We start from the raw sequence: 26,706 nt of genomic DNA, 5'->3' as shown, positions 1-26,706 counted from the left end.
ACTTTGGTACATTTTGTCACCTACTTTTGAATTTGTTCATGGAAAACTTTCTTCAATTAAGCACACCAAACCTTAACAGAATGGGACGTTGCGTCACTTTCTGTGTGTGTTTATACTGGACGTCACGCAGTGTCACGTCAGTTTGTTTAGCCCAGTACCGATCGGTGAAAGTCAAGTTGTGAAATATCATCCGCGATACAAAAAACCGGAGTATAATATCGGAATTGAAGAACAACCTTTAGTTTATTAAGGGCCAAAGTGAACTTCAAACGATATACTTGATGAATTTTGCATGGTAAATTGTTGAGAAATGAAACATTTCAAAACAACGACATTTATTTACTAGCGAAAATATATAGCCTTCAGACAAATACATCAGACAATATTTATAAGGAAATACACGGAGCATGTTTATCTTATCGGTTATGTTTTTTTTCGTATATAGCAAATAAAGTCATAAACAACTGCATTTTTCTCTTTCAATAGAGCTGACCTTTTTTACCTAATAAAATGTAATTTAATGAAAATTTCTTCATCAATTTATAGTCTTATTCATACACATCGTGGGCGTCAGCACTGTTCTGCTATTGTAAGATGTAAATAATTTTTCGCGTTTAGAGATGCTTTTCAAAGTCTTGAGAAATACCTTACGAGTTTCCGATAAAATGTGGCACTTAGTGTTAACTGTTCTCGAGGAATGTCTAACTCTCACATACTGTAACTTTTGATTATTATGTAACAACTGAGGAAGAATAGATGCCAATTAACAATATAAGCTCTTGTAAGTTTTATTCAGTTGGGTGGCCGAATATCAGTGTCAGGTGCTGAAAATTAATAGCCTTCACAGGAAAGAATATGTCACTGTTCACCAGACGTATAGCACTTACCACATATATCTGCCAGAGCCTCTTGATTGTTACGTATTACTAATCACAGTATGACATCTACCGTGATAAACAGCAGCGAGATAATTCAGCGGTGGTGGAGTGTGGAGGGATATAGTTTGCGGATTTGTAAAATGTTATTTTATACTGTGACGCATCATAGCCAGAAATAGCATTTACTGAAAAGATTAACATCGTTATCTGTGATCAGAAGGTAAGAGTTTAGCTCATTCCTACCTCCATAGTTCCATTATTCGATGAGGTATTCCTCCGTTCTTGTCCTTTCCGAAGACGTCCAGTACGAATCGAATCGACCTTACCCTTAATTTTCGATTAGTGTTGTTTACAAAGTGGTTTACTGCCAAAATCTTTGGCAGATGGGAAGCCATTTTTCTTTAAGCGAGAATATCTTTGTTAGTCCGGTTTGTGTTTGTTGTGAGAGTTATAGTTTACGTGTGATGGTGCTTCAGTGTATGCAGAGGTTGTTTACGTAACCTGTATGTTTTTCTGAATTTGTTCTAAAGATTTGGCTTCAATCGCATTATTCGGCTTTAGAAGAAATGACGAACGCGATGGATTCGAAATACCGTTTATCAAAAGCAGTGCTTGAAATGAAGGTAAATAATCCAATCATATGCGACAATTATTGATAATAGAGCATTAATTTACCAGCAGATATGGGGTACCGTTGTTAGTTATGGATTCGGTGTGGTAAAATACTGTCACTATACCTAAGATGATAACTGTAGGCAAATAACAATAATTCCACTTAACCCATGAACAAACGTTGAGGAGGAAGGGGGGGGGGGGGGGGAGAATGTTACATTGCTACTAAACCATCATCAAATTTATTCAGAGGAAGTCTTAATTCATATGTTATGCAGTAGTTATTACGTCTTCGCCCGTAAATTACTTACCAAATTGATTCCTAAAGTCGTGTTTTATACTCTACTACAATCGTAAATTTCACGATGGTTTAGTAATCTAGAGTTAATACTCGTTTTGTGGGTACTCACCATAGTGATATTGTATAGTATGAAATTGATTTGTGGTCCCTATTTGCAAAGAGATATGAACTGTGCCATCCAAGCTTAAGATTGATTAATTTCTGTGGAATTAGAAGTTCCATAGCTACACTTTCAATAGTCTTATATTTATTCTCAGTAACTGAGTGAAGATTCTATGTTTTGGCGTGGCCAATTGAGTGTAGCATATGAGAATGAGACTGTGACCTTGAAATTAGTCACAATCAATGAAATATAAATAATTAAAATAAAAGCAATAAACTGTAACTGTGAAACTACTCTGTCTGAAACAATTACTTTATACTCCAAGGACCATCAAATTAAATTCTCCTCGGTAACAGTGTAAAAGATCATGAAATATGACAATATTTCCACTGCACTCGAGTGCGTCATATTGGCTTCCCATAGTAATTATTTGGCATATTTTTGTGTGTAAATCTAAATAATTATATGTATTATTGTGTGTAAGTAGCCAAAAAATTAAGAGATTTTTATTTATTTTTCCTTAAGTTCATGAAGAAAAGCAAGGAAAGATTTGAGAGAGAAAAGGAAGTTGAAGATAGCAGAGCATTATTCTCCGATGTAATTACTGAAGACATGAAGCATGGAAAGTACGTATCTGTGGTATTAAGTCTTATGAAATTCATACTCTTGTTAGCTAACATGATATTATTGTAGTTTATAATGTGCCATTCGTATGACAAAGAAGTGCATCATCATGTAAAATTGGCTTCTAGTGTTCTGCAACCTTACTAGATTAACCCGTTAGTACCTGAAATTTTTTTTTTTTGTTAATTTTTTACGTTTATTAGTTTTTGCTTGTTCTTTGCAATAAAAAAGAAGCATTAACTGTGAATACAGTTTTTGTCTTTCTAATTTAGGGTAATTCTATGTCAATTCAAACAGTAAAGTAACATCAAGCTGACTGTCTCAGATTTCTTTCAAATTTGGTGCATTCAATGACCCAGATAAGAGATGGAAAAATATCAATTTGCAGGTGTGTGTTACAACTGTGAAGAAAGTTATAGGTCTGTAAAGTTTGGAGTTAGTGCGAAATTTACGTGCGTGTGTCTCAACGTAGATGACTGTAATTCTGGTTCTAATTCAGTTACAGCAATGAAAATGGTACTATTCGAAAGGTAATGAAAAGACCTTTACATTTATATGCTACATGGAAAGTTTCTGAGAATTTTCATACTAAAATGTCATTGACCTTGGCCTTTGACATCCTCATGTAAATTTAACACAAATTCCAGACTTTTCAGACCTTTAGCATTCTTCACAGTTGTAATACGCATCTGAAAATTGGTCTTTTTCCATCTCTTATATGGGTCATTGAATACACCAAATTTGAAAGAAATCCGAGAGGGTCAGGTTAAGAGGTGTGTTGAATTGACATAGAGTGTTCCTTTATTATGTTACACCATGCCATATGTGTAACACTATTCACTGTTGAGAGCAAGACATACATTTATCTGAAATGGTTACATATTTTTGTACTGAAAGACACAAACAAAATACAAGTACAAATAACAAAACAAAAGCAACAAATTACTTAGTAGGCTATGACAAGAACCAAAACATGCAACACACAATCCCATATTACATTTCTTGCACTGTGTATGTGCTGATGCCTTACATTTTTCCAATAAAACATCTTCGTTTGAGTTCTTGTAAATGAATATAATCAAACATGAAAATCCAAGATTTGTTTTGTCTACTATTGATGAAGGCCTTCCTGGCTTAAAACTTTATTTGTGATGATGTTTGTCTATTGTTGACGAAGGCCATTGGCCGAAAGCTTTTCGTTGTGCCTATCGGCGACTCAGCGTCTCTTCTATATGGTGAGTGGCAACTTTCCTTCTCAGAATATTGTTACATTCCACCCTGGATTTTCCATAGTTTGATTACTTATGATTAGATATTAAGTATTAATTTAATTTTATATTTTTTTAATTTTTATATTGCCCATGCTGTTTCTCAGCCTCAGTTATGTCTTGATACTTTGGCAAATTTCAATACAGTTGATTAACCCAGTGGTGCGGTTTAGTGCAAACTTGTTCCTGCCCAACACAGTAGACACAAACAGTAAATCTCCAGCACATCCATATGGAACAGTCATTACAAAAATGTTTCGAACTGTGGAAAGTACCAGCTGTAACATGTTCTCTCAAGGGGTTCTATTTTGGTAGTAATCAATGCAGATTTAACATTATACTAATCTACAACTCCTCTCTCATTTCTTTTCTGTTATCCTACGTCAGTGACATTTTCTAGCAGAGGTCAAATACACATCCACTGTAAATCACTCATTCAATGTCACTGACTTGATCAAATTTGATTAATAGTGTCACAATTTATGGTACTTGTTAGGTACCAAAGAAGAAATTATTCATTCTGATGATGTATAAGAGAGCTTCTGCTAAGTAAATCGAATCTATTCAGTCAACCACGTAGAGTACTAGCAAAATACAAATCTTTGTGTGGTCCAATGCAGTCCGAAAGTGATAACGTTCTGTAGAAAAGAGCGAAACTGTCATAATGGTACAGGTGCAGAACTGGAGCTGTTCTTTGACAAATTGCAAATAGGCCTACTGTATGAATCTCAAATGACATGTAGAAGTTTCTGCAGTGAAACACAGTCCAGTCAATGGGAAGGGTGTTTTACTTACATAATTTGTGAAGTTTGACCTCATTTGGCTTTAATCATCATAGCAGTTGGCATTTTGTGTATTATGCTATGTCATTTACTTCGCCAAACAATACACTTCTGAAAGGGTGACAAGTTGTGTCACTGTCTCAGCTTTGAAAATGAAATTCTGGCATGAAGAATTTAATTTACAGAAATACGGGGTGTTTCAAAATGAACATAACAGTTTTAAGGTGGTGTAGCATTTATTATGTTCAGTTTACAGTTGTAAATAATACACCAAATGAAAGAGCAACTCAGACAGTTTTGTTTGTAATCAGTGTGCAATAGGAAGAGTATGGAATGACGAAGAGTGACTGAAAAACATGTTGAATGTTTGTGAGTCTTTCATGCTAAGCCCCAAGAAATATCCATGTGCAAAGTTTATGGGCCTTTCTTTTCTGGTGAATGAACTGTAAATGATGTTTCTTATCTTGATGTGCTACAGGTATGCCCTGTGCTTCAATGGCAAGAAGCTGAACAACACATCTGTTGTGTTTCTCTTTCATTTGTTGTATTATTTATAATCGTAAGATGAATTTAATATGTGCTACAAAGCCTTAAAACACATATATTCATTTTAAAACACCCTGTAATTATAAATCCTACAGTAACTATGCTTAGAGAGTAAGCTTCCAAGTAAGTCATGGGTATACCTGGAATTCTCAGTTGCTGTCAGAACATTTGTCCACGAAAGGCAAAGGTACCATGCTCAGATCCCAGTCCAGTGCACAGTTTTAATCTGCCAGGAAGATTGATAGGAGTACACACTTCACAATAGAGCGAAAATTCTTGTCAAGTGATTTTATGTTAAACGTGAGTAATGTGCTGTGAACTTCTTTTACTAGACCAGAAGTGAATGAAGAAGAAACTGTTAAGGCTTTGATTGCATGAGAAAATGACATGTTGCTTATAATGCTGCAGATAAATGTGGGTTTAGTTTGTGTAATAGTAATAAGACACCAGCATCATCAAAATGGAATCACTCCAAGTGTGTAACTAATCAAGTTTTCAGTACAGATGAGAAATGTTACCTTTGTGAGGACAATATTAAAAGTTAAAAATCATGGACTGACTTAACATAAAAGTACAGCAACTTGAATGTCAATATCCAAAACATTTGGGCTGATGCATTCAAAATAGCTAGGATGCAAATAAAGTAGCATTAATTGAATGAGTCTGTGATTCAATGAAATGGCATCAACATCTCATCTTACTGAGACCTGTAAACACTAGCTTATGTAGAGCCCCCATGTGGAGAGGGATGGCTGAGAGTCAGGATGGTGTGAGTGGGTGGTGGAATCGAGGTGGACACCAAGAGGCTCCAGGGAAAGGCAGCTGCATATATAACAAGTTCTGTGTTGAAGCATCTGCACTGCTTAATACACTGGGTCATTGGCCAGCTGACTGCAGAATTCTACTAGGCTGGCTGCTTGCACATCCCGCAGTGCTGATGCGGAGTCTCCTCCAAGTGCCATCAGCCTCGCCACATAAGCTGTTTTCATGTTAAGTTTATACAATCCTGCATTCTGGCTTTGTAATGATGGGACATCCACCTTACATATAACATTGGAGAAGAGGACCTAAACAGCATAATTCCTATTGAGTCATGAAAGGAATTGTGATTCAGCAGTATGCATACAGTTAATGCAACATGTGATACCTGCTAAATGTGTCCTATGTATCCAATTTTATCGCATTTAAATGTTCCGTACTGCCTGACTTGCAGCTGTCCCCACAAAGCATTTTCATGAGCTTCCATAGCAACTGTGCTACCATTTGTATCTGTTGGATGACTCTTCATTAGAGAAGTGTTAGTAGCCGTGACAAGAAAAGCATGGTGAGATCGTGTTCCTGGAACTGTCTTCACAGTACTATACTTGTGTTCTAAGAAAAGTTCATATAATTTGATTTGTGATGAAACAAAGAACATACTAATGCCCTGTATTATGTGGAGTGCCCATGTGAACAGTGGAACCATTTTTCCAATGCGACACAGCTCACTCAGAAATGTAGGATTCAACTCACAGTACACAGATTCAAGTTTTATCACTTGCTGCACCTTCATGGAGCATTGCTAGAGTAGCATCTACTTTTGGTGTCACAGAGCACGTGGTACGGTATCTGATATTGTGAAACAAGATGTATTGAAGATATTTTATGAAATGATCGATTTTCGAGACTTCATGCAAGGAAGAAAAGATTTTGTGTCTGCCAGGAAAAAAGAAAAAATAATGCAGAAAAGACTTATTTCAATTAATCTGAAAGAGTTGTGCACAAAATACACCATGAAATACAGGGCATTAGTATGTTCTTTGTTTCTTCGCAGCAGGTAAAATTGTTTGAAGGTTTCTTGAAGCACAGGTACAGTACAATGAGGACAGTTCAGAAACATGATTGAACCACGCATTGCTAGTCTTTGCTACTAAAACCATTCTAATGAAGAGACTTCCGACAGATGCAAATGGGAGCATTGTTGCTGTAGAAACTCATGAAAATGCTTTGTGGAAACAGCTGCTTTGAAATATAATGAAATCTAGTACAGTGGCACATTTCACAAGCATCACATGAATTTAAAGACGTTGAGATTAACGGCATGCCTACTGTCTAGTCACAATTCCTTTCGTGGCCCAGTAGGAATAATACTGTCGGTCCTTTTTTCCAGTGTTATATGTAAAATGGATGTCCCAGAATTATAATGATGCAGTGCACGCTTGTATAAATTTGCCAACAAGTGCTATGAAAAGCTCATACCTCTCACCTTTAAGTGACATCATTTCGTTTTTCTATCAAGATGTCAAGGAAAACAAAGTTATAAGCGAGGTGGAAGAATTTTAAAAATACAATGTCCTTCTTTATATTTGAATTTGTTTAGGAAAGTGTTCTCTGCAGAATTTTTATGTCGGCATATATTTAAAAAGTTATTTATGTCTCTCAGTATTACTTTTCCATTTTCTTGTGTTTCACTGAAGTATCTTTTTAATTTAGAGTAACAGGTTAAGGATATATCACCTCATTTGTGCCCAGGCTGCCTCTTGTAATAATTTACACTGAAAAGACATTGAGTAAAATAATTGCTAACTGTTTTTAGCTTTCTCCAGTTTACAGTTCTAATCTACAGGCCAACAACAGGTATTTTAGGAAACAGTTTTTCAAGGAATACTCATTGTGTTTATTTGCCAATGCCCCGTAGTGTTTAACGTGGATGGCATGTGTACATGGAATTTTTATTTTATTCTTTGCCAATGAATAAAGTTAGTTAGGACATTCTTCTTTGCACCTACAATTACTACCAGATGTTTAAACATTTTAGCAAAAAATCAAGTTGAGATTAAGCTGTGTACTTGCCCCCCTCCTTCCTCCCAGGACTTTGAAATTCATCAGATTTGATGTTTTTTGCGCTAGAGTTGTGTAACTGAAAAGCTAGGTCTCTGAAAATAGGGGAATTGGTCACTGACTAATGATTGGGTACACACCCTTGAGTCTTCAAGCCTGAATTTCTCAAAAATGGTTAGATTTAGGACAGTCTTATGTGGCAATTTTAATATTAAGACATGTAGGTGTCCATCCACCAGATATGACTAAATTCTGAAACAGTCATCATAGGACCCACCAAAATAGCTGTGATTTAACACAGAATGACCCGCAAGTTAACCTACCTCGCAACATAGTGTTGACCTTATGGAATTATTAACTTGACAACATCCCACAACTGCGTGCCATCAGTGGTGCTGCAATACACCATCAGACATACACTATTATACCCATGTATGGTCGGTACGCTACACTTATCAAGAGTAATAGCTTATAACAAAGCTAATGTTACAATTATTTTTTATTTTAACAGTTATAAACTAGTTATTAATTCAGATGGTTTTGCAAGATACTGAATGTAAAACCTGAATCCTTTAGTTGGGGTCTTTTGGTGCTGAAATGAACTGCACAATTTAAAGTGAGCCTAACACAATCAATCAAAATTCATCTGTTTTGAGCTTGTGGGGAGGGGTGGGGACAAGTGAATGAAGTCTTTGGACACCTGACGCTGTCCAACATTTACAAAGGCAGCAGCAAATTGTGGAAGAGAAAGCAGAGTTGAACAGGAAACCTATAAAAATTTGCAAGAAGCCACATGTAGGTTTAAAAAAATGAAATCCGGGAAAATAGACAAAACATGAAATGCAGAGGTACAAGACATACAAGGCACTTGTGATTGTGAAGTGCTTTTGCAAGGTGGGTCTGATAGTAAAGAGCAAGGTCAATTACTTACTTTTTGTCCTACACCAGCAGAGTTTGAAGGAAATTTTACGTTAGAAAATTATTGTAGGAATACATATAAATTATTTTGTACTTGTTGAGTTTGGAGGAAAGAAAAACTGAGTCTTGATTGCAAGACAAGTAAAAGAAACAGAAGACAGTGATTTGGAAGGAAGATTCCTGGAAATTCTTCCCTCTGAATGCACCGGCAGTGCTGCGAGTCTTACCTAACTGACAGGAAACAAAGGGTGTTGTTGTGAAATACTTGTGCTGTAAGCAGTCAGCCTTCATCTGACTGGGAATTCATAATATGCGGTATTCCTCAATGTTCCATCTTGGGTCATTGCTTTTTCTGTGCATATTAATGATCTCTTGTGTGTTACATTGCCAGATGCTAGGTTTGTTTTGTTTGCAGATGATACAAACATTGCAATAAGAAGCAAGTCAAGTACAGATGTAGAAATGGCTGCTAATCAAATTTTCACTGACATTTAAGCTAATTCAGTGTCGTTAAACTTTGAGAAGACCCACTTCATGCAGTTCAGAACCTGTCAGGGATTTCCTTCCAGCATGTATATAACATACGAAGACATGCAGATTGAAGAGGTTGACAGTGTTAAAATTCTGAGATTACAACTTGATAATAAATTTAGTTGGGAAGGGCATACCACAGAATTGCTGAAGCACCTAAACAAGTCTGCATTTGCGAGGTGAACGTCATCATATGTAGAAGATAAAAATAAAAGAAACTTGCATACTTTGCTTACTTTCATTCTATTACGTCATAAAGGATCATGGGGTAACTCGTCAAACCAAGCAAAAGTTTTTAGAGTACAAAAGCATGTAATAAGACTCATTTGTGGTGTAAATTCAGGAACATCGCGTATAAACATGTTCAAGGAACTGAGTATTCTAAATGTTGCTTCTCAGTATATTTATTCCATAGTGAAATTTGTTGCAAGTAATGTGTCTCTATTTCCGACCAATAGCTCAATACAGAGTGTCAATACTAGGAGTAAGAGCAGTGTACTTATATACCTAAAATTATGTACCTTGGTCCAAAAAGGAGTCCAATATTCAGGAACGCACATTTTAAATAAATTGCCAGCAACCATTAAAAACTTGGTTTTAGATAAAACACACTTTAAATGGAGTTTGAAAGACTTTTTGATAGGCATCTCCTTCTAATCTATAGATGAATATTTTAATATGGACTGTTAGCTGAACTTCAGTAAATATGTCTGTTAGATTTCAGTCCTGACAGCACTTGAGTGCAACAGTCAGGATTAAGTAGTTTGTAAAATGATAATTCTATTGAAAGTACATAACTGTGTTTCAGTCTGACAGTGTATTAATTCTTAAAATATTAGCAGTTCCAGTTTACTGTAAAGCATTCATCTATTTTGACAATCTCCTGACATGTGATCGGGTACTGACTATTATATTCAAATATTTTATGTTATACTCTCTGATTTGTTCCACGCCCACAAGGATCATCTCATGTTTGTGTCTATGGAACGAAAACTGAATCTAACCCTCCCCCTTCTGCGGGTCTGGGGGTAAGAATAGGCTCGAGGTATTCCTGCCTGTCGTAAGAGGCAACTAAAAGGAGTCTCTCAGGTTTTGGCCTTCATGTGATGGTCCTCTGTAGGGTTTGACCTCCATTCTTCAAATTTTTTCTGAAGAGCGAGCCAATTGGGGAAGGGCGCCTTACATGCTGCATCGTGCCTTCGGCTCATTCTCCATCTCTTTGGGTGAGGACACCTTCCTGGGTGTGTTTTCCACCATGCACTATGTAGTGTTGCTTTCTGTGCTAACGAAGACCGTGGACTTGTTTGCACCTGATATCCAGCACGGTAGCCAGTCCGTTGTGGTGGGAGTGCCATGTACCCTGTTGGTTGTAGCCCCCTGACAATACAGGGAACACTCTGCGGATGTCTATGCCATTTAACTCCCCATGTATGCCAAGGAGTAGATGCCTGTCACCTTGGGCCATCGGGACTCCTGGTAATGGCCATCCTGTCAGGTGGCCTTTGCTGCGGCTGTGTGGAGCTTGTGGGGAGGGCCCCTGGTCGGAGTGGGTGGCATCAGGGAGGATGACGCGTGATGAAGCGTACCACGTCATCACTTGCTGGTGATCAGACATCAGCAGTCTCTAAGCGTTCTAAGTTTCAGTACAAAGCAAGGAAGTATGACCCTAAATCATTCCCCTCCCTGGCCACACCATGTGAGGAACGCCAGGCTAAGGATGGCAGCGAACCTTATTCATCCCGGTACCTCGTATGTACGAGAACTGATGGGGACTCCTTTGTTTCGATGAAGCCACAGTTATTTGTAGACCATTTAGAGGACTAGTTGGGCTTGTCCAAAATGCGGTCAGGGTCAGTCTTGATAAAAACAGCATCCTCTTCCCAGTCACGGGCAGTACTCGCTTGTGACATTCCACAGGCACCTTCTTTTGCAGCCTGATGATGAGCTGCGAGCCAACTTAGAGCAACGAGGCATTCATTTTGTCCCGTGCGTCCATCAGGGTCCGAGGGATAATCAGGTTGCCACCGGTGCCTTTATCTTGGCCTTCGAGGGTGACACATCGCCCGAGAAGATCAAGGTGATGGTCTACCACTGTGATGTAAAGCCATATATCCCTCCCCCTTTGCAGTGCTTTTAGTGCTGGAAGTTTCGCCATATGTCTTCCTGCTGTACTTCCAGCCTCACATGTGTAGATTGTGGATGTCCATCACATCCCAATACTCCATGTGCCCCAACTTCCATCTGTGTCAAATGTGGAGAGCATCATTCCCCTTGCTCACCTGACTGCAGGATTTTACAGCACGAGAGGAAAATCATGGCATATAAGACCCTGGACTGACTGACCTACACTGAGGCCAAGAGGAAATTTGAGCGTCTGCATACTGTGGCTATGATCTCCTCTTACGTTGCTGCTACCAGAAGAGTTGTAGCTCCATCCATTCTGTGAATTCCGGTCGGCTCTCTGAGCCGGAAGACTACACCTGCCCCCTTGATGGTGCGGGGAGGGGGGGGGGAGGTGGCACTTTGCTCCCTGTTACTCCCACACCACCTACCTTGGGAGCACTGCCCCCCCCCCTCTCCCAAAATCATCGGGGACACCAGTCCCCCACTTCTTTGCTGGAAAAATGTAAGTCTTCTTCGGCACCTCTCACCAGGAAGGGGTCCCTTGGGTCACTCCTATCCCAGATTTTTGCTAGTGGGAAAGATGACTCTCGCCAGTGGCTGAAGTTCCGAAAAGTAGCTGGTCGTAGGGCTTCATGATCATCCTCAGTCCCAGAGATTGAATCAGTCAAGCCCTCCCAGCCAGAGAAACCCAAGGAGCAGCGAGAGGAATCCAAAATGAAGATCCCCAAGACCAAGAGACTTGTGGTGACACCCACACCACCACTACCTACAAGCTTTGCTTCTGAGGATGAGGTGGAGAGTTGGGCGTCTGCTGAGGACCTAGATCTCGCCGGACCCTCAAATACAATGGATACAGACTGTTCAGGAAATAAATCAGTGGCAGCAGGTGGCCATGGGGTATAAACTGCCTCATTGAATGTTCCGTGCCCCCCCAGCCTCACGATCACGTCGTCCTCCAGTGGAATTGCAGTGGTTTTTTCCACCGCCTGGCTGAGCTACAGAAACTGTTAAGCTTTACACCTGCTTTCTGCATTGCCCTCCAGGAAACCTGATTCCCAGCAATGCGGAACCCTGTCCTCCGTGGCTATAAGGGATATTACAGGAACTGTAGCAACTATAATCGAGTGTCAGATGGAGTTTGCATATATATCCTGAGCTCAGTATGCAGTGAACCTGTGCCCCTGCAAACCCCTCTTGAAACTGCAGGTGTCATGATAAGGACGAAGCAGGAAATAACCGTCTGCAACATATATCTTCCTCCAGATGGTGCAGTACCCCTGAACGCATTGGCTGCACCGATTGATAAACTCCCTAAACCTTTCCTAATTTTGGGAGATTTTAACGCTCATAACTCCTTGTGGTGTGGCACCGTGCTGACTGGCCGAGGCAGAGATGTTGAAAATTTACTGTCACATATGGCACATATTAGGCCATTGATCTCTCAGTGGGTTCCTGTAGTCATATCCTAGTTCATGAACCACGAGCAACGTATGAGTGGCCAAGTAAGTGGTCCCGACAGTCGGGATACCAGTTACTTTGGAATAAGGCTGGGCATCTCGGACATATTCTGAGTCGTGGTCACCTTTGTGCTTTACGGCAAAGACTACCAAATCCACCAGTTAGTCCCTCAGCCGTTAGGGGTAAAACCCAATGGGACTCGGGGCAAGTAAGGCTAGCAACCTGCTTCCCTGGTACTTTAAATATGATGCTGGCAATAATCAGAGCAAAATGCTTCGGAGCTTTGGAGCTGACGGAGTCCCACCTCTAACTGACAAACCAGGGACTCCTAAGATACGAATTGGCAAACAAATGGTAATGAGATGGGGAGCTATTAATATCAATGGAGGCTACTCTGGGAAGAAGGTAGAGCTGGCAGAGGCTGCAAGTAAGATGGGGCTGGACGTTTTAGCTGTTAGTGACATTCGGGTAAGGGGTGAGAAAAAAGAGGAAGTGGGAGAATACAAGGTCTACCTGTCAGGAGTCAAAGCAGGAATAGCACAATGGGGTGTAGGGCTTTACATCAGGAAAGAAATGGAACCCAGCGTAGTTGCAATAAGGTATGTAAACGAATGACTGATGTGGATAGATTTGACAGTGTCTAGCAAGAAAATTAGGATTGTGTCAGTATATTCGCATTGTGAAGGGACAGATCAAGATAAGATGGATAGTTTTTATGAGGCACTCAGTGATGTAGTTGTTAGAGTAAAGGACAAGGACAGTGTTCTGCTCATGGGTGATTTTAACGCCAGGATTGGAAATCGAACAAAAGGGTATGAAAAGGTTATGGGTAAATTTGGCGAGGATATGGAGGCCAACAGGAACGGGAAACAACTCTTGGATTTCTGTGCAAGTATGGGCTTAGTAATCACAAACTCCTTTTTTAAACATAAGAACATTCACCGGTATACTTGGGAAGGCAGGGGAACCAGATCTGTCATTGACTATATAATAACAGATCAGGAATTCAGGAAGGTTGTTAGGGACACACGTGTATTCAGGGGATTCTTTGATGACACTGATCATTATTTAATCTGCAGTGAAATTGGGATTGTGAGGCCGAAAGTGCAGGAGGCCAGGTCCATATGTAGGAGGATAAGAGTGGAGAAACTTCAGGATAAGGAAATCAGGCACAAGTACATAACAGCGATCTCAGAAAGGTACCAGTTAGTTGAATGTAGTCAATTACAGTCATTGGAAAAGGAATGGACAAGGTACAGGGACACAGTACTAGAAGTGGCTAAAGAATGTCTTGGAACAGTAGTGTGTAAAAGTAGGATGAAGCAAACAGCTTGGTGGAATGACACAGTCAAGGCAGCCTGTAAAAGGAAAAAGAAGGCGTATCAAAAATGGCTACATACTAGAACTCAGGTAGACAGAGAAAGTTATGTTGAAGAAAGAAACAAAGCCAAACAGATAATTGCAGCATCCAAGAAGAAATCTTGGGAAGACTTTGGAAACAGGTTGGAGACTATGGGTCAAGCTGCTGGAAAACCGTTCTGGAGTGTAATTAGCAATCTTCGAAAGGGAGGTAAGAAGGAAATGACAAGTATTTTGGACAGGTCAGGAAAACTGCTGGTGAATCCTGTGAATGCCTTGGGCAGATGGAGGGAATATTTTGAAGAGTTGCTCAATGTAGGTGAAAATGCGATCAGTAATGTTTCAGATTTCGAGGTAGAATGGGATAGGAATGATGATGGAATAGGATCACATTTGAGGAAGTGGAGAAAAAGGTCAATAGATTGCAGTGCAATAAAGCGGCTGGGGTGGATGAAATTAAATCGGAACTCATCAAATACAGTGGAATGTCAGGTCTTAAATGGCTACAGAGGATAATTGAAATGGCCTGGGAGTCGGGACAGGTTCCATCAGACTGGACAAAAGCAGTAATCACACCAATCTTTAAACATGGAAACAGAAAAGATTGTAAGAACTACAGAGGTATCTCTTTAATCAGCATTGTGGGTAAAATCTTCGCAGGTATTGTTGAAAGGAAAGTGCGAGTATTAGTTGAGGACCAATTGGATGAAAATCAGTGTGGGTTTAGGCCTCTTAGAGGTTGTCAGGACCAGATCTTTAGCTTACAGCAAATAATGGAGAAGTGTTATGAGTGTAACAGGGAATTGTATCTATGCTTTATAGATCTAGAAAAGGCATATGACCGGGTTCCTAGGAGGAAGTTATTGTCTGTTCTACAAGATTATGGAATAGGAGGCAAACTTTTGCAAGCAATTTAAGGTCTTTACATGGATAGTCAGGCAGCAGTTAGAGTTGACGGTAAATTGAGTTCATGGTTCAGAGTAGTTTCAGGGGTAAGACAAGGCTGCAACCTGTCTACAGTGTTGTTCATATTATTTATGGATCATATGTTGAAAACAATAGACTGGCTGGGTGAGATTAAGATATGTGAACACAAAATAAGCAGTCTTGCATATGCGGATGACTTAGTTGTGATGGCAGATTCGATTGAAAGTTTGCAAAGTAATATTTCAGAGCTAGATCAGAAATGTAAGGACTGTGGTATGAAGATTAGCATCTCCAAAACGAAAGTAATGTCAGTGGGAAAGAAATATAAACGGATTGAGTGCCAAATAGGAGGAACAAAATTAGAACAGGTGGACGGTTTCAAGTACTTAGGATGCATATTCTCACAGGATGGCAACATAGTGAAACAACTGGAAGCGAGGTGTAGCAAAGCTAATGCAGTGAGCGCTCAGCTATGATCTACTCTCTTCTGCAAGAAGGAAGTCAGTACCAAGACTAAGTTATCTGTGCACCGTTCAATCTTTCGACCAACTTTGTTGTATGGGAGCGAAAGCTGGGTGGATTCAGGTTACCTTATCAACAAGGTTGAGGTTACGGATATGAAAGTAGCTAGGATGTTTGCAGGTACTAGTAGATGGGAACAATGGCAGGAGGGTGTCCACAATGAGGAAATCAAAGAAAAACTGGGAATGAACTCTATAGATGTAGCAGTCAGGGCGAACAGGCTTAGATGGTGAGGTCATGTTACACGCAAGGGAGAAGCAAGGTTACCCAAGAGACTCATGGATTCAGCAATAGAGGGTAGGAGGAGTCGGGGCAGACTGAGGAGAAGGTACCTGGATTCGGTTAAGAATGATTTTGAAGTACTAGGTTTAACATCAGAAGAGGCACCAATGTTAGCACTCAATAGGGGATCATGGAGGAACTGTATAAGGGGGGCTATGCTCCAGACTGAACGCTGAAAGGCATAATCAGTCTTAAATGATGATGATGATGATGATGATCTCTCAGTTTGCAGTCCTGGCCCTCTCCCTTCTATCCCCAGGAGAGCACATGATGACATGTGGTAGTGACCAGTTCCCCATCTTCCAGTCACTGCCCCGGTGTCAGGCCCATGGACGCCTGCCCAGATGGGCTTTGAACAAAGCTGACTGGGAAACTTTCACCTCTGGTGTCAGCGTGGAATCTTCCCCGCACGGTAACATCGATATGATGGTTGAGCATGTGACTGCAGCTATCGTTTCTGCTGCAGAAAACACGATCCCTTGCTTGTTAGGATTCTTGCAGTGGAATGCAGTCCCTTGGTGGTTGCCGGAAGTCACTGAAGCAATTAAGGTGTGTCAGCGAGCTGTACAGCGGCATAAGGGGCACACTCACCTGGAGCACCTCACAGCCTTTAAATGGCTCTGTGCCCGCATTCGCCATCTTATCGAACGACGGAAGCAGAAGAGTCGCCAGAGATACGTCTCAACCATTGGGTGCCACCTCCTCAAGTCTGGGAAAAGATCAAACCTGTTTTCAGGCACCAGATCCCAACTGGTGTTCCCGATGTTACCATAAATGGCATGTTATCTACCGATGAAAACGTGATTGCCAAGCACTTTGCTGAGCACTGTGCTCGAGCCTCTGCATCGGAGAATTACCCCCCAGCCTTTCGCACTCTCAAACGGTGGCTGGAAGGGAAAGTGATTTCGTTCACTTCACGCCACAGTAAATCATATAACGCCCCATTTACAGAGTGGGAGCTCCTCAGTGCTCTTGCACATTGCCCGACACAGCTCCTGGGCCAGATCGGATGCACAGTCAGACGATTAAACATCTCTCATCTGACTACAAGTGACATCTCCTCGTCATCTTCAACCGGATCTGATGGAATGGCATGTTTCCATCACAGTGGCGGGAGAGCACCATCATTCCAGTGTTTAAACCCGGTAAGAACCTGCTTGATGTGGATAGCTATCGACCCATCAACCTCACCAACGTTCTTTTTAAGCTGCTGGAGCATACGGTGCGTTGGAGTTGGGTCCTGGAGTCACGTGGCTCCATGTCAGGGCGGCTTCTGCCAGGGTCACTCTACCTCTGATAATTTTGTGTCCCTCGAGTCTGCCATCCACACAGCCTTTTCCAGACACCAGCACCTGGTTGCCATCTTTTTTGATTTATGAATAGTGAATGGCATGATCTGCCGACATCATATCCTTGCCACATTATATGAGTGGGGTCTCCGAGGCCTGCTCCCGATTTTTATCCAAAATTTCCTATCGCTTTGTACTTTTCGTGTCCAAGTTGGTGCCTCCCATAGTTCTGTCCATATCCAGGAGAATGGAGTCCCGCAGGGCTCCATATTGAGTGTCTCTCTATTTGTAGTGGCCATTAACGGTCTAACAGCAGCTGTAGGGCCATCCGTCTCACCTTTTCTGTATGCAGATGGTTTCTGCATTTTTTACTGTACCTCCAAGTACTGGTGTTGCTGAGTGGCGCCTGCAGGGAACCATTCACAAGGCAGAGTCATGGGCTGTAGCCCACGGCTGCCAGGTCATGTGGGAATCCCAGGCAACAAACTTGCTGACAGTCTGGCCAAACAGGCTATGTGGAAACCGCTTCTGGAGATGGACATCTCTGAACCTGACCTGCATTCTGACTTAGGCCACAAGGTTTTTTGGCTTTGGGAGACGGAATGGCATAACAGTACACACAACAAACTGCGTGTCATCAAGAAGACTACGAATGTGTGGAAGGCTTCCATGCGGGCCTCTGGCAGGGAATCAGTTGTCCTCCGCCGGCTCTGCATTTGCCACGCGTGGGCGACCCACGATTACCTCCTGCACCAGTGTCGGTGCTGTGCCCGTTGGACAGTGGCCCATCTGCTGGTGCACTGTCCCACTTTGACTGCCCAGTGTCAGAATCTTGGGTTACCGGACTCGTTGCCACTAATTTTATCTGACAACGCCTCATTGGCTGATGTAGTTTTACGTTTTATTCGTGAGGGTGGGTTTTATCATTTGATCTAAGTTTTAGCTCATGTCCTTTGTCCCTCTGTGTTTTTAGGGTGGAGGTTTTAATGTGTTGCAGAGTGGCTGGCTTCTCCTTTTGATTCTCATGGTCAGCCAGCCATGGTCATCTGCTTTGTTTTACTCTCTTCATCCCGTTTCATGCGTTACTGTGGTTTTCTTGTCCCCCTTCTGTCCATTTACACTTTTGTTGCCCTTCATCATTGTTGTGATTTTTCCTTTCATTCCGTTTTGTGTTGTCAGTCTCGTTTGTTTTATTCTCACACTTGTGGCATTGTTTTATTCCGAACAAGGGACTGATGACCTCGTAGTTTGGTCCCTTCCCTTCCCCTTTTAATCCAACCAACCAACTGGAATCTAATCTAATGTAAGATTTAATTTGCTATGTTGACAGAAGTTATATTAGGAAGGAACTTCCTGAGACAAACATAAATGGTGGAACATCTCAATCCATATAGTCAATGATTTTTTTATAAATGTTATTTAGTTACATCTTACTTACTTACTTAACTGTCTGTGTTGGCCACACAAACCACAGTCGGTCTTTGGCCTCACCAATCAGCCTTCTCCAGTATCCTCGGTCCATGTATTCTTCTTCAGACAGCCCCAGCATGCTCATATCTTCTCTGACCTGATCAATCTATTGGAGTCGTGGTCTTCGTCGTAGTCTATTGCCTCTAATATCTTCTGCCACTACCTGCCTGATGATCTGGCCTTCTTGATGCATTGTGTCCATACCACTTCAGTCTTCTTTCTTTGATAACCGCCATGATGTCTATCACCTTGTATAGCTCCTGTGATTCACAATTCTTTCTTTTCCTCCGTTCATCTCCATCCTTCACTGGCCCAAAAATCTGTCTGAGGACGCCATTCTCAAATGTCAGGAGTTTTCTTTCCATCTTTTGGGTGATAATCCAGGTCTCTGCTCCATATGAGACTACAGATTGTTTTATTGTCTTGTAGATCTTGGCCTTTGAGGATCTCGATAGAAGCTGGCCTTTGAGGATCTCGATAGAAGCTGGGAATTCAACAGCATTCCCACAGCAAACCTTGACCTGTTTCCTGCCTGTATTCATGCGGTAATTTCCGGGTCTATCTTGTTCCTTTCATGGAGTATAGCCCCAAGATATTCAAAGTCTTTTACCCTTTCAGAGACTTTCTCTTCCACTTTCAGGGGTCTGTCCTAATTTTCTCTGTTAACTACGAGGTATTTTGTCTTATCTGTATTCGACTTTAGGTCTGCTCTCATTGCCTCTTCCATGAATGTTCTTGTCATCTGAACCAGGTCTTGCTCTTTCTCTGCTGTTAAAACTACATCATCCACATAGGCCAGGGTGTTGATTCCTCTTCCCAGTTGTATTCCTGTATCTGGGCATGCTACCTTTCTCAGGGCTTTCTCCAGCACCAAGTTAAACAGAAGAGGAGAGAGGCAGTCTCCTTGTCACACTCCAGTCCTCACCTTGAACTTCTTTGATATGTTTCCATTTACTTTCACCAAGCATGTTGTCTCTGGGGTGCATATCTGTGTCAGTTTTATAAGTTTTCTGGGAACTTGAGCCCTTTCTAGGTCTTGCCATATTGCTTGTCTATTCACACTATCATATACTTTTTGGAAGTCCACAAAAAGGCAGTGAACATTTTTGCGGAATTCCCAGCTCTTTGCTAGCACTTGCTGTATTGCATCTAAATGGTCTACAGTTGGCTTTCCTTTCTGAAACCTGCTTGTAGGAATCCCAGTACTTTCTTGACATGTGGTGTTAGTCGCTTCAGTAACAACATGCTTAAGATCTTATAAGCTGTACATAGTAGTGTGATTTTGTTTAGTTAAGGAGAAAATAATCTAAAATGGAAGCCAGAACAGCAGACATTACTCAAGAAATGATTTTTTTGCTTGTAGTGAGTAGACCTAATTTAAATAAGCCAATATTCTCTCCATTTTGTAAAAATTTGTTGTCTTAGCATCTGTGCCCATATTATAAGCCTAGTGCACAATAAAATAAAGATTTAGTCGAGTTAAGACTAAAAAACTGTTGTCTTTAGTTGTTGAAGGGTGTCCCATCCTCTGCTGAAAAGTGCCCCATGTTAGAGGTACATTACAAGAGAAGTGTGCTTCCCTAGAAATATAAAATTTGACCCTTTGTTTATTACCAGAAACTGTGGTAAAAATGTAAAAGTGGCCCAACATGCTACAGTAATTAATAAACAGAGAGTCTTTAAGTCTGAAATTTGTTGAAATGTATCCCATTCTTCCGTATTATGAACAGAGTTCACTGGTACTTTATGGTCTTAGTAAATTATCTCATCAGTAAGATTTAGAATGTGACACACTGCTCTGTGTTTTACTTAGATAAATTTTTCCGTGTCTTGTAGTATTCGATGCTGTACCAGAATTTCTTGTGTGAGAAATTTACCTATCTGTATTCTGATTACTGTGCACCCCATCTGATGTTGGTAGCATCTGTTTTCTCCAGCTAATCTTTTTATTAATGTAGTGCCTGAGACTGTTTTATCTGCCTGCTTGTATCAAAGTTGTACAAATAATTACAACAAAAACTACAAAGCAGTTCTTTGTGTGCAATAAAATGTCAGATACTTGTATTAACCCACTGCAGGATATATTCCATAAGTCATTTGCCATTTATATTTTTTGTCCAGTTTCCAGAGTCCATCTTTCAAACGGTGTATAGTGGTCAGTAGATATGTTTAGGTATATCCTGGATGCGTCATCAGGTTCTTACCTCAGAGTGCAAACCACAACATTTTGTGTCAAAAGCACCTCAAACACTATTAAAACAAACTAATGTTAAAAACCTGTAATAAAAATTACAGTTTTTATTAGACGTTTCAGCTTTAGGCCACACAAAGAAGTGCCATTACCAGTTTGATTTCTTAGGAAGTCATTATCAATTTTTCATCATCATCTCCTTGTTCTTGTGCCTTGGTCCCACATCTGTACAGGGTTGGCGTGGTTATCAAACAGATTTTGTGTCTCTTAGTTTAAGGAGTGGCCAGATGCTCTTCCTGTTGCCAGCCCTTTAGCTCTAGGATGGAATGTGTGTACCACAATTGTCTGTGTGTAGTGTTATTCATGTGAAGGTGAGCACAAATTTTTTAAATGTTTACAAATCATGTAACAAGCAGGACTTGTGAACAACCTGGTATTCACCTAGTGAAATGTGGTAAACCACCTAAAAACCACACCCAAGGTGGATCTGATTCAGGGCCAGCACACCTCTTTGTCCCGGAACAGGACTTTAACAGGCACAGCTATCTGGGTCGGTCAAGTCATTATCAGGTGATCTTTTTTTTTAAAAAAAAACACAAAAAGCAGGACAGTAAAATACTAGGTAATCTTTTCTTTCTTTTTTAAAGAGGCCCTCTAATGATGGCTTGCTAAGAAGTTGAAATTGCTAATGATACATGTTTGTACGACTTCAGCCTGAAATATATAATTTAAAAAAATCATTTATAAGGTAGTCACTGCATTCACCTATTGCTATATGCCTAATCTGTGTAAAAATTACAAACTTACTTGACTTAATAATTGCTTACTCACTTATAAAAAATCTCAGAAAGGAATTAATCTTGCACCTTATTTGTATGTATGTGTTTAGCTCTAAATTTAAACATTTGCAGGTTTTATAAAATTTGTATGCCACACAGCCACTCACAAGGTTGCCACTCAAGCTTGCATATAGCTACTTGATTGTAAACAGTACTCGGATATGATAAATTGTTAGACTGGTCTGACAGTGGAATCTTTCAGTCTGGCATTAACACTAGCCTTCACCTCTCACTTGTGGGAAGATATGTCAAGAAAGACATGTGGTTTGGATTCCACGTTAAACTGCAGGTCTCCTTTCCTCATTTGGATTACTAGGATAGGTGCAAATTGCTCAAGTAGTGTCCAATTGAAAGAAATTTGAAACAGGTGGCTGACCACCACTCTTGAGCCTCCCAGCCAATCATGTCATATGAATTTACTTTATTGTTAATTGTGTCACACCGTTTCCAGAAGAATCCAAAACCTCGATTTGTCATACTTCATTATTGAAAAAGTATATCTCAGTTTGTTGAAATACTGGCAGAAATGATAGTATTCTTTCCACTTATTCCCTCCCCATAGAAAGGGTGTGCACAAAAAATATTACCTAAATAGTGGAGGCCAGTCTGAGATGGCTTGAAGTAGCCCAAATCATATCCCCTTGTTATGTAAAGGGGCAGCACACACAGGCAGGCAGATGGCAGCACCAATCTCAGCAGACAGGTGTCACCTGCCCAGTCACAATGAACAAAACATTCTTTGCTCCTTTCAGTGCAGCAGGTGACCGATGAACTACATGACAGTGGGAGTGGCAGCACATGTATGCTGACTGCTCCACAGTTATTCTCTATTTAATTTCAAGGCACTGTTTTGATATGTGTGTGTGTGTACACTCAAGCTCAAAAAAGTATTCGTCAAAAAGCTGGTGAAATTTCAGTCTTGTTGATGTGCCTATTGATCACTGGATGTCTGTTGTTTGATGAATGTTTGCCTTTACTCGTAACATTTTATCAGGGCTTTCCATATAATATTTATAACTCCAAGTAACATAGCCAAACATGATGATATATTTACCGGTTAATGGCTTATACAAGTAAGAGAAGAAATCAGTTTCAGATGAATAATGATACAAATGAGCAAGATTTAAGAACAGTTTTCACATAGATTTTGCAGCCTCGTATAATGTTCAGTGTAGAGTTCTGTATTTTGATACATAACTTTTGAAAAAGTTGCCTTTATGCTAGTAAAGTTGAAAACTCCCTAAATTAATAAAAAGGGGGGACTTCTCAGAAAATACATGTGTGTCTGTAGTGTTAACACTGTAAGCAATAATGTTCCTGGTAGGATAAGTTTACATTGTTTTAGTACATGGATAATTTTTTTCCCTCTGATGTATATGGATGTACTCACATAAGAAGTTGAATGTCTTGTGGCAGGAAAAAAATTAGAACTGTGCAATGTAACTGGAAAATGGCAACTTTTTCATGAATATGAATAAATGTTTCAAAAGTGAATGTTCAGCAAAGCAACTGTTCTTTATGAATATCTTTAATCTGAAACTTCCTGACAGATTTAAACTGTGTGCCGGACTGAGACTTGAACTCGGTACATTTGCCTTTCACTTGCAGGTGGACTACCGACTGAGCTACTCAAGCACTACTCTTGACCTGTCCTCAGAGCTCATATGGTGGGAGACGGGGTACTGGCAGAAGTAGAGCTGTGAGAACAGGTTGTGAGTCTTGCTAGGCAAAGATACCGAGTTCGAGTCTTGGTTCGACTCACAGTTTTGATCTATCAGGAAGTTTCACATCAACCAACACTACTGCAGAGTGAAAATTTCATCTTTTAATCTCTTTGTTGTTAGTGCTATTTAATTGTTAGTGTAGTGTATTGCAGATGTACATAAAATATCAGCTTCTCTGTGATAATGTGTTACTTGACTCATTCCACATAGCTTTCCCTTCACGTTCAACCTGTCATTATGGAGTATTGCACTGTATTTGATGAAACTGTTGAGGTTACATTTTGACAGCCAACTAAATCTTATTTACATATATAAATCTTCAAGTTTTACATTATTGATAATTAATGTTTCTCTTTCAGGAGCAAATATATTATTGAATCAAGTTATGTGCCATGTGAGGATCTCATAGTAGGGCGTTTATCTTTTCATGGGATGAACCCTGAAATTGAAGAAATAATGAAAGAAGAAGAAGCTGCTGCACAAAAAGAAGTAGATGTGAAAAATGAAGTTGATGTGTCTGACCTAGAAATGGCACAGCACTTTGGCACAGTTGTACAGTCCATACATAAAAAGTTTATGACCAAACGAGAAAAGAGGAAAGTTGAAGATGAAGAGCCAGTGCCACCTAAAAAGCCAAAATTTTTGAAACCAAGTGATTAAAGATTAAATTTAATCATGCTACGGCCTCAAAGCCAAAACACTTCAACATTGATTGTTATTGTCATGTTTCACTGTGCCATACTGAAAGGATGTGAAACATGATGCCTGTTTATTTTGTTGTTGTTACCATTTGAGGATTGTATGCAAGTTTCTGTGTGAACATTTCAGCTATATTTTTGGCCACATATGGTCTTCATGAGCTGAATGTTCCTTTCCCATCTTTCCCTGACATGTCAGGTACAATAACATTGTGAGTGGGTTAGTGCTTATACTTCCATTCATCCTAAAAGTCAAAACATCTTCATTCTGTGTCGCACCATAAAAGATACATATATCTGCTCATATAAAAAGAAAAATGAGAATTTATAAACCTCAATGAATGATAAATATCTCACTTCTGTTGAGAATGAGCAGAGAATCCTGTCTCATCCCTGAGACACATGGTGAGAAAAAAAGAGAGCAAAAGAAACAACTAATTTGTTGAGACTGCCCTGTTTTTATTATATATATATATACATGGAGGATAACATGTATCTTTAATGCTCTGTATATTTTTTAAAAGATGATCCACTTCATGTTCAGGACCAATCCTATCCTTATCACTGTGACCATGCTGCAGTTTACATGGTATCTGTTTGTTATGAGTCGCCGTTTTGTCACCTCCTCAGTTGCCATCACTGACCTAGTGATATTATGGAATTATATCTGTTAACTATTTTTGTTAATAAGTCATATCCACCAGAATAACATTACTGTGACAAAAACTATGTATTTAAGCAGTAAGTAATATTGTCTCTTGTCTAGATGTCTTTTTCTTGTAACATTTTATTGACGTGGTTTCATGACCCTTGAGCAGTATGCCTGCTATGTACTAGTTGTGCTTGTAACATGAGTCAAGGAAGTTTTTGGTTGTGAAGTATTTGTAATGTAGAAGAGAATGTAAGATGTCAGATACAGTCTACATTACTCCTTATTTTTCACAATCTGTTCTGTGAATTATTTCAGATGTTTCAAGTTTGAAGTAGGAAAATGTTGTCATGTACATTGTGACTTTCTTTCCCTAATTTGTGACTTTTTGTCAAATGAAAGATACTTTTTATAAACAACTTTTTGTGGTCTTGTATTTTGTATAATGCTATTGTTTACTCTCTGAAGGCTTGTATATAAAAATTTGCCAGAAAGTGTTGTACTGCTGGTAAGAACTTGCACTCGATAAAGACAGAATAAAAACTATATGCACATACATTCCACAAAAGTGGCAACACTGACTCTTGGTAAGTAGATGTCAGGGCTGATGAGTGAGCAGGAGATGAGTGGAGTGTTATTACAGTGCAGGGGTAGGGTTGTTTTAGAAAACAGGGGAGAGGGAGACAGGTGGGTCTTGGTAGCAGGGCATAAATGTGGATTAATACCAGCAGTGTCACCATGACCTAGGGGTAGTGTCTGCAACTAGTAACCAAAATGTCCTGGATAAGGAGTGACAGCCAAACATTCCGGTATAAGGAATCACCCTAATTCTTCCCTTAAAGGACAAGAACCAGCAATAATCAATGGCATGCAGATGCAGAAGGCAATGTAAACCTCTACATTAAAGACACATCATGTGTATCTTTAGGACAGATGGCCTGTAATTTAAAAAGATGATGTGATCGTCTCTCAAATGACAAAAGATTTCAGATGAGTCCATTCAATTCTCCATGGGAATACTGCCAAGGGAGAGGTGGCCACATGAAAAAGCTAGAATAAGCAATGAAAGGTAATGTACTAAGAGCTGTACCATGGAATGAAAGAAATCTGAATCTGGTGGGGCAGCTAGAAAATCTGAAAAGAGAGAGGTGTAAATGCTGTGTGTACATGCAGTGGTAGTAAGTAAAGTGATTGGGAAGAAAATAAGGATTTATGGTCTGACAAATATATATTAACAGGATGGGAGTCATGATCAGGAAGCTCAGATAGACTGAGTTATTCTGAACAGTACAGAGATGGATTTATTCTCATCAGAATTCACAGCCAATAACAATTGTTCAGGTATACATGATATCACAGCCAGAAGATGAAGAGATAAATACATAAGGATGTGGAATGCGTAGTTCAATGTGTAAAATGTTTTGAAAAATCTAATAATCGTAGGTGATTGGAATGCCCTACTGTGGTAGGATTAAAAGACAGTTACAGAGGAATATGGACTCAGTAGCAGGAATGAGAGAGAAGAAAGACTAATTGAGTTTTGCACTAAATTTCATCTAATAATAGCAACAAAAATCATAAGCAGTGATGGTATACTTGGAGAAGGCCTTGAAGACATGGGAAAATTCCAGCTCGCTTAAATAGTAGTCTGAAAGAGATTTCAAAATTAAATATTAGATTGTACACTGTACCCGGGATCAGATTTAGATATAGTAATGATAGAGAATGTGTGTGTTGTGGTCCTCAGTCCAGAGACTGGTTTGATGCAGCTTTCCATTCTATTCTATCCTG

General features: G+C 39.9%; 1 protein-coding gene across 1 annotated transcript; it reads left to right on the top strand.

The window, feature by feature from the left end:
* Positions 1 to 1,267: 1,267 nt before the first annotated feature.
* Positions 1,268 to 25,461, top strand: LOC126147602 (M-phase phosphoprotein 6). The gene is made up of 3 exons (XM_049915705.1): positions 1,268 to 1,501; positions 2,420 to 2,520; positions 23,928 to 25,461. The coding sequence occupies exons 1-3, from the start codon at positions 1,445 to 1,447 to the stop codon at positions 24,226 to 24,228; spliced, it is 459 nt and encodes a 152-aa protein (XP_049771662.1). The 5' UTR covers positions 1,268 to 1,444; the 3' UTR covers positions 24,229 to 25,461.
* The last annotated feature ends 1,245 nt before the right edge of the window (positions 25,462 to 26,706 follow it).

The sequence above is a fragment of the Schistocerca cancellata genome, chromosome 2 (assembly GCF_023864275.1).
Source record: "Schistocerca cancellata isolate TAMUIC-IGC-003103 chromosome 2, iqSchCanc2.1, whole genome shotgun sequence".
Taxonomy (NCBI): domain Eukaryota; kingdom Metazoa; phylum Arthropoda; class Insecta; order Orthoptera; family Acrididae; genus Schistocerca; species Schistocerca cancellata.
Note: the sequence above shows the minus strand (reverse complement) of the source record. Positions and strands in the feature narration are given on the sequence as shown.